The 12639-nt window shown below is 47.5% G+C and overlaps 1 protein-coding gene across 3 annotated transcripts in view; it reads left to right on the top strand.

Annotated features, from left to right (window-relative positions):
* Positions 1-11374, top strand: part of DGKD (diacylglycerol kinase delta) — a 115014-nt gene extending 103640 nt beyond the window's left edge. The window contains exons 28-30 of one of the 3 annotated variants that reach the window (XM_057746428.1): positions 9257-9374; positions 10439-10569; positions 11247-11374. In XM_057746428.1, the coding sequence (XP_057602411.1) occupies positions 9257-9374; positions 10439-10569; positions 11247-11342 (345 nt within the window). In that variant the 3' untranslated portion in view covers positions 11343-11374. Of the gene's footprint in view, positions 1-5273; positions 5577-9256; positions 9375-10438; positions 11032-11246 lie in introns of those variants that run through there. The other 2 variants (XM_057746427.1, XM_057746429.1) reach the window with 2 other exon arrangements.
* Positions 11375-12639: the final 1265 nt, after the last annotated feature.

Here is a 12639-nt window from a genome sequence, read left to right as displayed (position 1 = left end):
TTTTGAGTTTATTTTTGTGTATGGTGTTAAAGAGTGTTCTAATTTCTTTCTTTTACATGTAGCTGTCCAGTTTTCCCAGCACTACTTATTGAAGAGGCTGCCTTTACTCCACTGTATATCCTTGGCTCCTTTGTCATAGATTAGTTGACCATAGTTTATCTCTGGGCTTTCTATCCTGTTCCATTGATCTATATTTCTGTTTTTGTACCAGTACCATACTGTCTGGATTACTGTAGCTCTGTAATGTAGTCTGAAGTCAGGGAGGCTGATTCCTCCAGCTACACTTTTTTTTCCCTCAAGATTGCTTTGGCTATTCGGGGTCTTTTGTGTCTCTATACAAATTTTAGGATTTTTTGTTCTAGTTCTGTAAAAAATGCCATTAGTAATTTGATAGGGATTGTATAGACTCTGTAGATTGCTTTGGGTAGTATAGTCATTTACACAATGTTGATTCTTGCAATCCAAGAACATGGTATGTCTCTCCATCTGTTTGTGTCATCTTTGATTTCTTTCATTAGTGTCTTACAGTTTTCTGAGAACAGGTCTTTTACCTCCTTGGTTAGGTTTATTCCTAGGTATTTTATTCATTTTGTTGCTATGGGATTGTTTCCTTAATTTCTCTTTCTGATCTTTCATTGTTAGTGTATAGAAATGCAAGAGATTTCTGTGTGTTAATTTTGTATCCTGCAGCTTTACCAGATTCATTGATTAGCTCAAGTAGTTTTCTGGTGGCATCTTTAGGATTTTCTATGTATAATATCATGTCATCTGTGAACAGTGACAGTATTACTTCTTCTTCAATTTGGATTCCTTTTATTTCTTTTTCTTCTCTGATTGCTGTGGCAAGGACTTCCAATACTGTGTTGAATAGTAGTGGAGAGAGTGGACATCCTTGTCTTGTTCCCTATCCTAGAGGGAATGCTTTCAGTTTTTCACCATTGAGAATGATGTTTGCTGTGGGTTTGTCATATATGGGCTTTATTATGTTGAGGTAGGTTCCCTGTGTGCCCACCTTCTGGAGAGTTTTTATCACGAAGAGGTGTTGAATTTTGTCAAAAGTTTTTTCTGCATCTGTTGAGATGATCATGTGGTTTTTATCCTTCAGTTGGTTAATAGGGTATATCACATTGATTTGTGTATATTGAAGAATGCTTGCATTCCAGGGATAAACCCCACTTGATCATGGTGTATGATGTTTTTAATGTGTTGTTGGATTGTGTTGGCTAGTATTTTGTTGAGGATTTTTGCATCTAAATTCATCAGTGATATTGGTCTGTAATTTTCTTTTTTTGTAGTATCTTTGTCTGGTTTTGGTATCAGGGTGATGGTGGCCTCATAGAATGAGTTTTGGGAGTGTTCCTTCCTCTGCAGTTTTTTGGAAGAGTTTGAGAAGGTTGGGTGTTAGCTCTTCTCTAAATGTTTGATAGAATTCACCTGTGAATCCATCTGGTCCTGGACTTTTGTTTGTTGGGAGATTTTTAATCACAGTTTCAATTTTGTTACTTGTGATTGGTCTGTTCATAGTTCCTATTTCTTCCTGATTCAGTCTTGGAAAGTTATACCTTTCTATCTATCCATTTCATCCAGGTTGTCCATTTTATTGGCATATAGTTGCTTGTAGTAGTCTCTTATAGTGCTTTTTATTTCTGTGGTGTCAGTTGTAGCTTCTCCTGTTTCATTTCTAATTTTATTGATTTGAGTCCTCTCCTTTTCTTGATGAGTCTTGCTAGAGGTTTACCGATTTTATTTATCTTCTCAAAAACTAGCTTTTAGTTTTATTGATTTTTGCTATTTTTTTTCTTTGTTCTGTTTCATTTATTTCTGCTCTGTTCTTTATGATTTCTGTCTACTAACTTTGGGTTTTGTTTGCTCTTCTTTCTCTAGTTTCTTTAGGTGTAAGTTTAGATTGTTTATGTGGGATTTTTTCTTGTTTCTTGAGGTAGGATTGTATTGCTATAAACTTCCCTCTTAGAATTGCTTTTGCTGCACCCATAGGTTTTGGATTTTTGTGTTTTTGTTGTCATTTGTCTCTAGGTATTTTTTGATTTCCTCTTTGATTTCTTCAGTGATTTCTTGGTTATTTAGTAGCATATTGTTTAGCCTCCATGTGTTTGTGTGTTTTATAATTTTCTTCCTGTAATTGATTTCTAATCTCATAGTGTTGTGGTCAGAAAAGATGCTTGATACAATTTCAATTTTCTTAAATTTACCAACGCTTGATTTGTGACCCAAAATGTGATCTGTCCTGGAGAATGTTCCATGTGTACTTGAGAAGAACGTGTAATCTGCTGTTTTTGGATGTAATGCCCTATAGATATCTATTAAATGTAGCTGGTTTATTGTGTCATTTAAAGCTTGTGTTTCCTTATTAATTTTCTGTCTGGCTGATCTGTCCATTGGTGTAAGTGGGGTGTTAAAGTCCCCCACTGTGATTGTGTTACTGTCGATTTCCTCTTTCATAGTTGTTAGCATTTGCCTTATGTATTGAGGTGCTCCTGCACTGGGTGCATATATATTTATAATTGTTATATCCTCTCCTTGGATGGATCCCTTGATCATTATGTAGTGTCCTTTCTTGTCTATTGCAACATTTTTTATTTTAAAGTCTATTTTATCTGATATGCGTATTGCTACTCCAACTTTCTTTTGATTTCCATTTGCATGGAATATCTTTTTCCATTCCCTCACTTTCTGTCTGTTTGTGTCCCTAGGTCTGAAGTGAGTCTCTTGTAGACAGAATATATATGGGTCTTGTTTTAGTATCCATTCAGCCAGTCTGTTTCTTTTGGTTGGGCCATTTAGTCCATTTACATTCAAGGTTATTATCGATATGTATGTTCTTATTACCATTTTCTTAATTGTTTTGTTTTTGTTTTTGTAGGTCCTTTCCTTCTCTTATGTTTCCCACTTAGAGAAGTTCCTTTAGCATTTGTTGTAGGGCTGGTTTGGTGGTGCTGAATTCTTTTAGCTGTTGCTTGTCTGTAAAGCTTTTGATTTTGCCGTGAATCTGAATGAGATCCTTGCTGGGTAGAGTATTCTTGGTTGTAGGTTCTTCCCTTTCATCACTTGAAATATATCATGCCACTCCCTCTGGCTTGCCAAGTTTCTGCTGAGAAATCAGCTGCTATCCTTATGGGAGTTCCGTTGTATATTGTTTGTTGTTTTTCCCTTGTTGCTTTTAATAATTTTTCTGTCTTTAATTTTTGTCAGTTTGACTACTGTGTGTCTTGACGTGTTTCTCCTTGGGTTTATCCTGCCTGGAACTCTCTGTGCTTCCTGGACTTGGGTAGCTATTTCCTTTCCCATGTTAGGGAAGTTTTCAACTATAATCTCTTCCAGTATTTTCTCAGGTTCTTTCTCTCTCTCTTCTCCTTCTGGGACCCTTATAATGCGAATGTTGGTGTCCCAGAGGTCTCTTAGGCTGTCTTCAGTTCTTTTCATTCTTTTTTCTTTATTCTTTTCCACATCAGTGATTTTCACCATTCTGTCTTCCAGGTCACTTATTTGCCCTATGCCTCAGTTAATCTGCTCTTGGTTCCTTCTAGTGTATTTTGCATTTCAGTTATTGTGTTGAATTTCTCTTTATTTGTTCTTAATTCTTCCAAGGTCTTTGTTAAACTTTCCTTGCATCTTTTCGATCTTTGCATCTAGTTTTTTTTTCAAAGTCCTGGATCATCTTCACCATCATTATTTTGAATTCTTTTTCTGGCAGGGTGCCTGTCTCCTCTTCATTTAGTTGTTTTTCTGGGGTTTTATCTTGTCCCTTCATCTGGTACAAAGGCCTCTGCCTTTTCATTTTCTCTGTCTTTCTGTGGCTGTGGTTTTCAGTTTCACAGAACGAAATACTGCTGATACTGCTTGATACTGCTCTCTGCCCTCTTGTGGAGGAAGCTGTCTAAGTGGTGTGCTTCCCGATGGGAGCAACTGATGGTGGGTACGGCTGGGTGTGTGGCGCTCAGTAAAACTTTAATCTGCTTGTCTGCCAATGGGTGGGGCTGTGTTCCCACCCTGTTGGTTGTTTGGCCTGAGGCTATGCAGCACTGGACCTTACAGGCTTTTTTGTGGGGCTAATGGCAGACTCCGGGAGGGCTCACGCCAATGAGCACTTCCCAGAACCCCTGCCACCAGTGTCCCTGTCCCCACCGTGAACCACAGCTGCCCCCCACCTCTGTAGAAAATCCTCCAACACCAGCAGGTAGGTCTGGTTCAGTCTCCTGTGGGGTCACTGCTCCTTCCCTCTGGGTCCTGGTGTGCACGCTATTTTTTGTGTGCCCTGCAAGAGTGGAATCTCTGTTTCCCCCACTCCTGTGGAGGTCCTGCAATCAAATCCTGCTGGCTTTCAAAGTCTGATTCTCTGGGTATTCCTCCTCCCTTGGCCAGACCCCCAGGCTGATGTGGGGCTCAGAACCCTTACTTCAGTGGGTGGACTTCTGTGGTATAACTGTTCTCCAGTTTATGAGTCACCCACCCAGTGGTTATGGGATTTGATTTTATCATGATCATGCCCCTCCTACAATCTCACTGAGGCTTCTCCTTTGTCTCTGGATGTGGGGTGTCTTTTTTTGGTGAGTTCCAGTGTCTCTAACGATAATTGTTCAGCAGTTTGTTGTAATTCTGGTGCTCTTGGAAGATGGATTGAGTGCGTGCACTTCTACTCCACCATCTTGAACCTACTAATTCTTTTTATTTTCAAGTCTACTTGTTTGGTATATTCTTTTTCATACTTTTATTTTCAAGCTTTATTTGGAATGTTGCTCTTATAAATAGGTTTGGGTTTTTATTCATTATAGTACTCTTTTAATTGGAGAGTTCAGTGTATTTACATTTATTTTGATTACAATATTTAGATGTATTTTTATCATATTTTGTGCTGTTTGTCCCACCTTTTCTTTTCATTTCTCCTTTTTGATTGATGAGTCTCTCCTTCTTCCCACACAATTCTGTTTGTCTCCTCTGCTAGTTTAGAAATATGTACTCTTCTGTCCTTTTAGTGATTGCTCCCAAAATTTTAATCTTAATTTACTTGCATAAAATATGTAAAGCTAAAACTTCTTGAAATGATAGAAAGTGTTAGAAACCCAATTTTGTAGTATAAGCTATCAGTATCAGTCCAGGATAAATCTTGTAAAACAAACTATCACAACATCTGAACAAAGAAAGTTGATGGCATATGTATGTGTAGAATATATATACAAATGTATGTAATGCTTCTCTAGAGAGAGAATTTTGTACCCTGTAAAGAGGGAATATGCTTTCTTTTCTGTTGCCCATAGGACAGTTCCAAAATCTGATCCTTTTCTAAACTGGCACTACTGACAGGTATGAAACTCTTTGTTATTGTAGAAATTGGGAGGAGGAGTTCAGCAACTTTTATGCAGTTCAGAGGGAAACTTTATTTCTGTTGAAAGTAATAAAAAGTTGAGGTTTGTATTTTGTGTGCCTTTTTGAGGTTTCATTTTTCTAGTAATTTATTTTACTGTCTTTCATTAAAGTACCAGTCCACTATGGATTGGGAATTTTTAAAGCTGGTTCTTTTCCAGGGGTAGTTTAAGCAGCACAGCTCTAGGCCACAAGGAAACTTCAGATACTAACTCAGAGCAGAAGTTGTGCCAGCTGTAAACCATGGCCCCCATGCTCCCATTGCCCTGCCCTGTGCAGGTGGGTAGCTTCTGCCTCCATGCAGATTCTCCAGTGAAGACAGAGAGGGCAAGGATTTTCTTCTGTTCGTGGGCAGGGTAGCAGCTGCTGCAGGGGGAGGCTTGCAGCCTGGTGCCCAGGTGCAGGGTGACCAGGCAGCTCAGTTTATTTGGGACTGTCAGGTCTTAGTACTAAAAGCCCACATCATAGGGATTGTGGCTCTAAAGCTTTAAGCCTAAAAATGTTTTCAGAACAAATATCATGAAATGCTGTGCAGCCACCATGGAAACAAACACAGAGCACCACGAGTCCTCCCTGGATGTCTGGCCTGAATGCTGCCTGCCTGATGAACCCTCCAAGCTAGGCCTAGAGTGGTCCTGGTTTCTAGGGTTCCTAGATGTGGGCAGGTGAGACAGAGCAGATGTTAGTTCTTGCAGTAGTAGGTGGGAAATGGTACCAATGGCACCTGAGGCTTAGTTGCAAAACCAGAAACCCTCTGGAGCCAGCTGGGGCGGTGTTAACTGCAGGTGTTCACCTAATGGGGCCTCAGGCCAGAAGCAGCAGCTGGGGTCCCGGGAGTGAAGGGAAAACCACACTTGCTCCTGGGCCTTCCTGAGCTCCTGGCTTCTCCAGCCAACTCTGCTTGTGCCTCCCAGCTCAGTGCTCCCACCCTCTGGGATTCTGGCTCACTCCACCCACGCCAAGGGACGAGGAGGAGGTGAAGTATGAAGGGCAAAGGGAACCTTGGAGAGGGAGGCACCACATTTCTACTGGCATGAAAATAGGAAAATCATTCTTTTCTTGAAAGGAAAAAAAAAGTGATCTTTGAGCTGGTTTTTTGAAAGGAAAGGAAAGTAAACCACCCTCTGGCAAATGTAATTGGGGGGAAAATGAAATCAAAATGAAGTGATAAGGGGAATATAACAACAGATATGAAAATTAATCAGGTTATAGCATATACAAAGAAATGCCATTGAATCTTAAAATCTTGACAAAACTGTTGATTTTTCAGAAAAAAATTTAAATTATACAAATTGAAATCTCAAGATATTTTAAAAGGAATAGTCAACAAAACAGCTTAAAAAAATTTTTTTTACTTCCAAAGGGAAAAATGTCAAGGAATGTGTAATTTCCATATATAAGAAAGTATCAGGACTTCCTAGGTGGCGCAGTGGTTAAGAATCTGCCTGTGAATTCAGGGGACACGGGTTTGAGCTCTGCTCTGGGAAGATTCCACGTGCCATGGAGCAGCTAATCCTGTGCGCCACAACTATTGAGCCTGTGCTCTAGAGCCCGTGAGCCACTATTGAAGCCCATGCGCCTAGGGCCCGTGCTTCACAACAAGAGAAGCCGCTACAGTGAGGAGCCTGCGCACCACAATGAAGAGTAGCCCCCCCTCGCAGCAACTAGAGAAAGCCCTTGTGCAGCAACGAAGGCCCAACGCAGCCAATAAATAAATAAAATAAATAAATTTATAAAATAAAAAGTTCAAAGCTAGAAAAAGATGGACCTTGTCCCAGTTCATCTTTTAAAATTGTAAAAAAAACCACACATAACTTACCATCTTTGTCGTTTTTAAATGTACTGTTCAAGTAGTGTTGAGTATATTCACGTTGTTAGGAAATAGATCTCCAGAATTTTCAAACATTTCATTTTTAAAAAACCAGCACATTGAATTCCAAATTTCAGTATTATCAGGAGATCCATAAAATTTATTTCTTTAAATCAAATAGTCAGTGAAAGAAATTCTTTATAAAAGAATTCTAGCCGAAATGTGTAGGATTGAAGGGCCATTTTGCTTCCCCGGGGAAACATGAGAGTGATGGAATCAGCAGCTCTGGACCACACAGGGAGGGAGGAGGAGGCAGGGAGACATCCGTCAGAGCCAGAACATGAGCTGTCCTATGGGGCAGTTACCTGGTTTCTCTACAGGTGAAGGGATGAGGAGGAGAGACTGAGCCACAAGAGCTGAGTGTCCCCCCGTGGACCCGATTAGGGTCCTGATTCAAACAAACCCACTATGAGGATAAACCTTTGGACTGTTGGGGAGATTTGATACAAATGGATTCATTAGAGCTAAATGAATTCTTCTTAGTGGTGTCAGGTGTGATAATGGTGCCATGATTATATTTTAAAAAGAGAACTCATCTTTTAGAATTGCATACTGAAGTATTTATGGGTGGAGTAATTTGATGTCTGAAATTTGCTTTTAAAAGATGGAGGAGATTAAATAAGATAACAGGAATCAGCCGCATTCTACTAGTCTACTAGTCTCCCTGTCTTACTAATGGAAGAAAATATCCATATTGAAAAAAAAGTAAATTTAAAGCTCATGTTTACATTAAAAAAAGAAATTATAGAGTCAGGAATAGGATTTTGTGTGGATAATGGAGAATATCTGCCTCACACGGTGGTTGCCCCTCCTGCAGGAAGTGCTAAGGAGCGAGGAGCCGTTTGTCTTGGGACAGGAGAGCCTGTGGCTGTGGTGGCCACCAGGGAGCTAGAGGTCTCCCGAGGAGCAGCTGTGTTAGAATGGACACTTGATAATTTTGCCAAGTAGAAGAAATTTGTAAAAATAATTTTCTTGAATACTCACAGTCTTTGACTAGACAATGTCATTTGAGAAGTCTCTTTCCTAGTAGAGAACTTACAAAGTGCCTTTGGTAAGAAGTCCACGAAGATACCTGTGTAGGGGTGTGATGAAGATGCAGGGTCATGAGAGACCAGGTGTGAAGATGCTTATTATTTCCAAGCTCTAGGTTGGGTGCAATTCCAGTGAAAATCCCAGTGGAGTCTTTTCAGTGTGACCAGATGTCCCCGTCAGATCTGCAAGTGTGTCATAAAGCTGTACAGTCTCACTGTGCCGGTCACTGTGGGGATGTTAGGTAGACAGGGCCCTGGGGCAGAATTCAGGCCGGGTGGGCCAGGAAGAAATTGACACACCTGAAAAATAAGGACATTATGCTTGCTTTATTTGTGAATACGTTTATACAAATAATCAACATAGGTACGTGTTTGTGTGTGCACAAAATTCTTTACTGGTGGAGACCCCTGCCTTAGCTTCTGTGAAAATCAACAGAGAAGGTCCACAGACCTTTCAGGAAGGGGCAGTGATGGCTCTGCAGTGTCCTGGACTGCTCCATGGGGAGGTGGCCGCTGAGCAGGGGCCCCGTCCCCGAGTCCTTACTCCCCTCTCCTGGATTCTGCCTCAGGATTCACAAGGAAACAGGGCAGAGTGCAGGAAAAGCTTTATTTAGAAAGATACTTGTGATACTGATAGCCAAAGCCCACCACTGTGATGCTAGAAGATTAGCTAATAACTTACTAATCTTGATATAATGGTCCTGATATTTAAATAATATATACAAAGCTTTTTAATCACATGAGAAATAAAATGAAAAAAAAAGAATATGAAAATTGATACTTATCACTATGAAACTGCTTTTTAAAGGCATTAAAAATCAGCAATAAATACAAGACTAAAAGTCAAGGACAACCCTGAGAATAAGTGTGTTAGGGAACGACGTGTCTTTCAGAGCCCGTGCCTGTCTGGTCAAGGGGTGGCTGAGGCCTTGGTACGCTGGGGTCTGACTCCCACCATTTCTCACTTCCCCCACAGAACGTGATGTTGGATCTTTCCAAGCGCAGCCGCAGTGGTAAATTCCGCCTGGTGACCAAGTTCAAGAAGGAGAAGAACAACAAGAACAGAGAAGTTCGCAGCAGCCTGGGAGCCCCGGGTACCTGTCCCCTGCTCTCCTCCTGGCCTCCCGCCCAGGCTGTGCGGGGCCCAGGCTCTGCTTTCTCCCTTGGCCTCGTGTTCGTCCACGTTGTCCTGGCCTCTGGTCATGGCCTGCGCCGACTCATCTGTGGCTACAGAATCGCACCCCGGCTTTCCCACTCCGTGTGGGGGGCTAACCGGTGTCACTCCCTGCCCTGAACTTGCTCCCTGTGCAGATTCTGGGTGACAGGTCACTGAGCCGCCTGCCTGTGCTAGATTGGGGTATGAGGTGGGAGGAGACAGCAGAGGTGACAAGACACTCAGAGACACAGCTCACACTCTGGCCACACGCTGGCCCTCTGTGCCTGCTTCCTCTGATGGGCTGCTCATCCCCCATTAATCAATTCACTGATCAAGGCCCCTGTGCCAGGAACCTGGGCTGCCAGGGGTCATGGACCGTGCAATCAAACAGAAAATGGCACTGAAGGATGTTTCTCCTTTGGGTCAGTAAATTGGGGCTTAGAATCTCTATTCGGAGTGTTGGCCCTGAGCTCGGCTGCCCCCAGGCTCTCAGGTGCTGGGCGGTCCCAAGCCTGGGGGTGGCATGTGCTGCCAGTAAGGGTGGCTCCCTTTGATTTTTGTTCTTCGCATGTTTGTCCAGAAATTGGGTTTCTTTGAATGATGGTGGCTCTGACTCCATGGAATCTCTGCATATGTCTCCCTTCCTGCTGTGGGCCGGGAGTGAAATGGACCCCTCTAGAAGGGCGAGGGAAGCTGGCCTCAGCTGCAGGCAGACCCAATGTCCCTCCTGGGACAGAAGGCTGCCGGCGACCTGGCAGGAACAGACACCAGCTCTTGCTGCAGCTTCCGACCCCGAGGGCGGGTGGCTCCCCTCCTCTTTCTGCACAGCCTGGGGCGGCGCCTGGGGCTGGGTGGTGGGTACCTGCTGCTGGGGCGACTCGGGATGCCGGTTGCTGGGGCATCTTGGGCACTGCTTGCTGGGGCATCTCTGGTGCGGGCCGCTGCCTGCCTCGCGCTGGGCTCTGGGCACTCATTGCACTCGTGCTTTTCCGTCTCCGACAGTTCACCTCTGGGGCACAGAGGAGGTTGCTGCCTGGCTGGAGCACCTCAGTCTCTGTGAGTATAAGGACATCTTCATGCGGCACGACATCCGGGGCTCAGAGCTCCTGCACCTGGAGCGGAGGGACCTCAAGGTACTTCCACAGCGTCTCCTAGGAAGGAGCACATGTGCTCCTCGCGGCTCCCCGACCCCTCCCTGCAGTCTCCTCACCGTTCCTCTCAGGCCTTTGTGCGCGACTCGGGGTGACGACTTGGGGGTGATGTGCGGCGGCCCCCAGATGTGATGTCTCACCTGCTACAGCCAAAGCCGGAGCAGACACCTTGGGGAACCTCGCTTTCTTAGCCTAATTGGACAGTGAACCATTTTAGCATTGAAAACGCTTTGAGGGATGCAGCCCTCCGCTAGTCAAGCTGGAGCATGCTCTGTGATGACAGCCATCTGGGTGCTGGGGCCCAGCCGACGGGGTTCCCTCCTCGGCTGACTGCCCTTTGGCTGCGCCAGCGGCCACGCTCGCCCTCTCCACGCTCCCCGGAAGGGCACAGGGGCGGCCTGACCCGGGGCTCCGCAGCCTGGCGCTCTCTGCCGCTCAGGCCGCGTCCGCAGAGGCTGGGAGGCTGCCGAGGGCATCGGGACAGTGGCACCCTCGGGTCGCCTGCTTCCACCCGTGCCCGTGTCCGTGTGTGTCGGGGACTGAGATGTGGCGGGCGCCGTCGCCGCCGCGTGCCCGCGTGTCACTCTCACCCTCCCTCGTGTGGGACGCGGCGCGCTCCCGGCCCCCGCCCCCGCCTGAGCGCTGGCCTCTCCTTGCAGGACCTCGGCGTGACCAAGGTGGGCCACATGAAGCGGATCCTGTGTGGCATCAAGGAGCTGAGCCGCGGCGCCCCTGCCACCGCCGCCGAGGCCTAGCCTCCGCCCTCTCGGCCTGCGTCCCCCGCGCCTCCCGCGACTGAGCCGGCTCGGCGGCCCCCCATGGTGCTACTCCCGCCGCTCCGACCCGACCCGCGCGGCCCGGGTCCGGACCCACAACACAGCTACCTTCCAACCGACACCGCCTCCGTCCGCCCCGCGCTGGGCTGCGCCGCGTGCCCGCGTCTTCGCCTCCCCTGGTTTGAGCGCGGCCTGGCCGCCCTCTGCCCCGGCCATCTCAGTGTGACACGAAGGCCACGCTCGCTCCTCCTCAAGCCGAGCGGACGGGTAGTTAGGAGCTGGGGCTGACGGGCCCCGCCCCGTTGGCCTCGGCCCCTTGGTGCCAGGGCTGCGGTTGGGCCGCGCATGCGCGGGGTCCTCTCTGTCGCCAGGACGCCTGGCCTTCGTCTCCCCGCGGACAGAGGCTGGTCTGTGTTTCTGTGCGGGGGAGGCTTCCTGGGCCTCCGGGGGTGGGGGCTGAGGAGCAGGCTGGTCCCAGACGGAGGGCAGGGGAGGGGGCTGCGGTCAAGGCCGCCCGAGCGGCCAGGTTCGTGTCCCGCCGCGGGGAGGAAGCTGAGCCGGGACGGGTCCCCGGGCGGCACCCCGTCCTCACCGCCTGGGGCCTTGGCCCTCTTCTCCCCGGGGGGGCGGCCTCGGGAGAGGCCCCGGACGGCAGGGCGAGCGTCTCTGAGCCCCTCGGGCAGCACCGCCTCCCCCAGCGGCCCCGCCGTCCTGAGGGGACCGGGCGGGGGGCGCTGTTGTCGGAGCGGCCTGTGGGGGCCCCTCGCGCGCTGGAGCAGCGCGTCCCTGCCGCTCGCTTCGCACAGCCTCTGCCGGCTCTCCCGCCCGCGGCGCGGCCAGGCGTCTGTCTCCGGCCCGGGGCTCCCACTGGCGGTTCCCCGTCAGGCCGGCGTGTCCCTGAGGGCGGGTTTCCGTGCTCCGCACGTGCGCTCAGCCACTCCTCGGGGGCGAGACCCCCGGTCGGTCGCGTGTCCCTTTCTGCCCCGATCTTCCCGCCCATCAGAACCACCGTGGTGGGTGGAGGGAGGGGGAGAAAACCCAGTTGCCCGAAGTCACTGGGTTTCAAGGTAGAGCAGGCTGGCGCGGCCCGCGGTGCCGGAACGCGGTCTGCTCTGTTTCTTCGGGCGGGGGGCACCCGGGGGGGTCTGAGGTCCTCAGGGCGCGACAGCACAGGCGGGGACTCTCCGGAGCCACCCCAGCCCTCAGCGCCCTCCTGTGGGAACGCCTTAGGTTTAGGTCAAGCGTGCTGTTTAAAAGTGACGTCAGTGATTAGAGC

This window comes from Hippopotamus amphibius, chromosome 8 (assembly GCF_030028045.1).
Source record: "Hippopotamus amphibius kiboko isolate mHipAmp2 chromosome 8, mHipAmp2.hap2, whole genome shotgun sequence".
Classification (NCBI taxonomy): domain Eukaryota; kingdom Metazoa; phylum Chordata; class Mammalia; order Artiodactyla; family Hippopotamidae; genus Hippopotamus; species Hippopotamus amphibius.
Note: the sequence above shows the minus strand (reverse complement) of the source record. Positions and strands in the feature narration are given on the sequence as shown.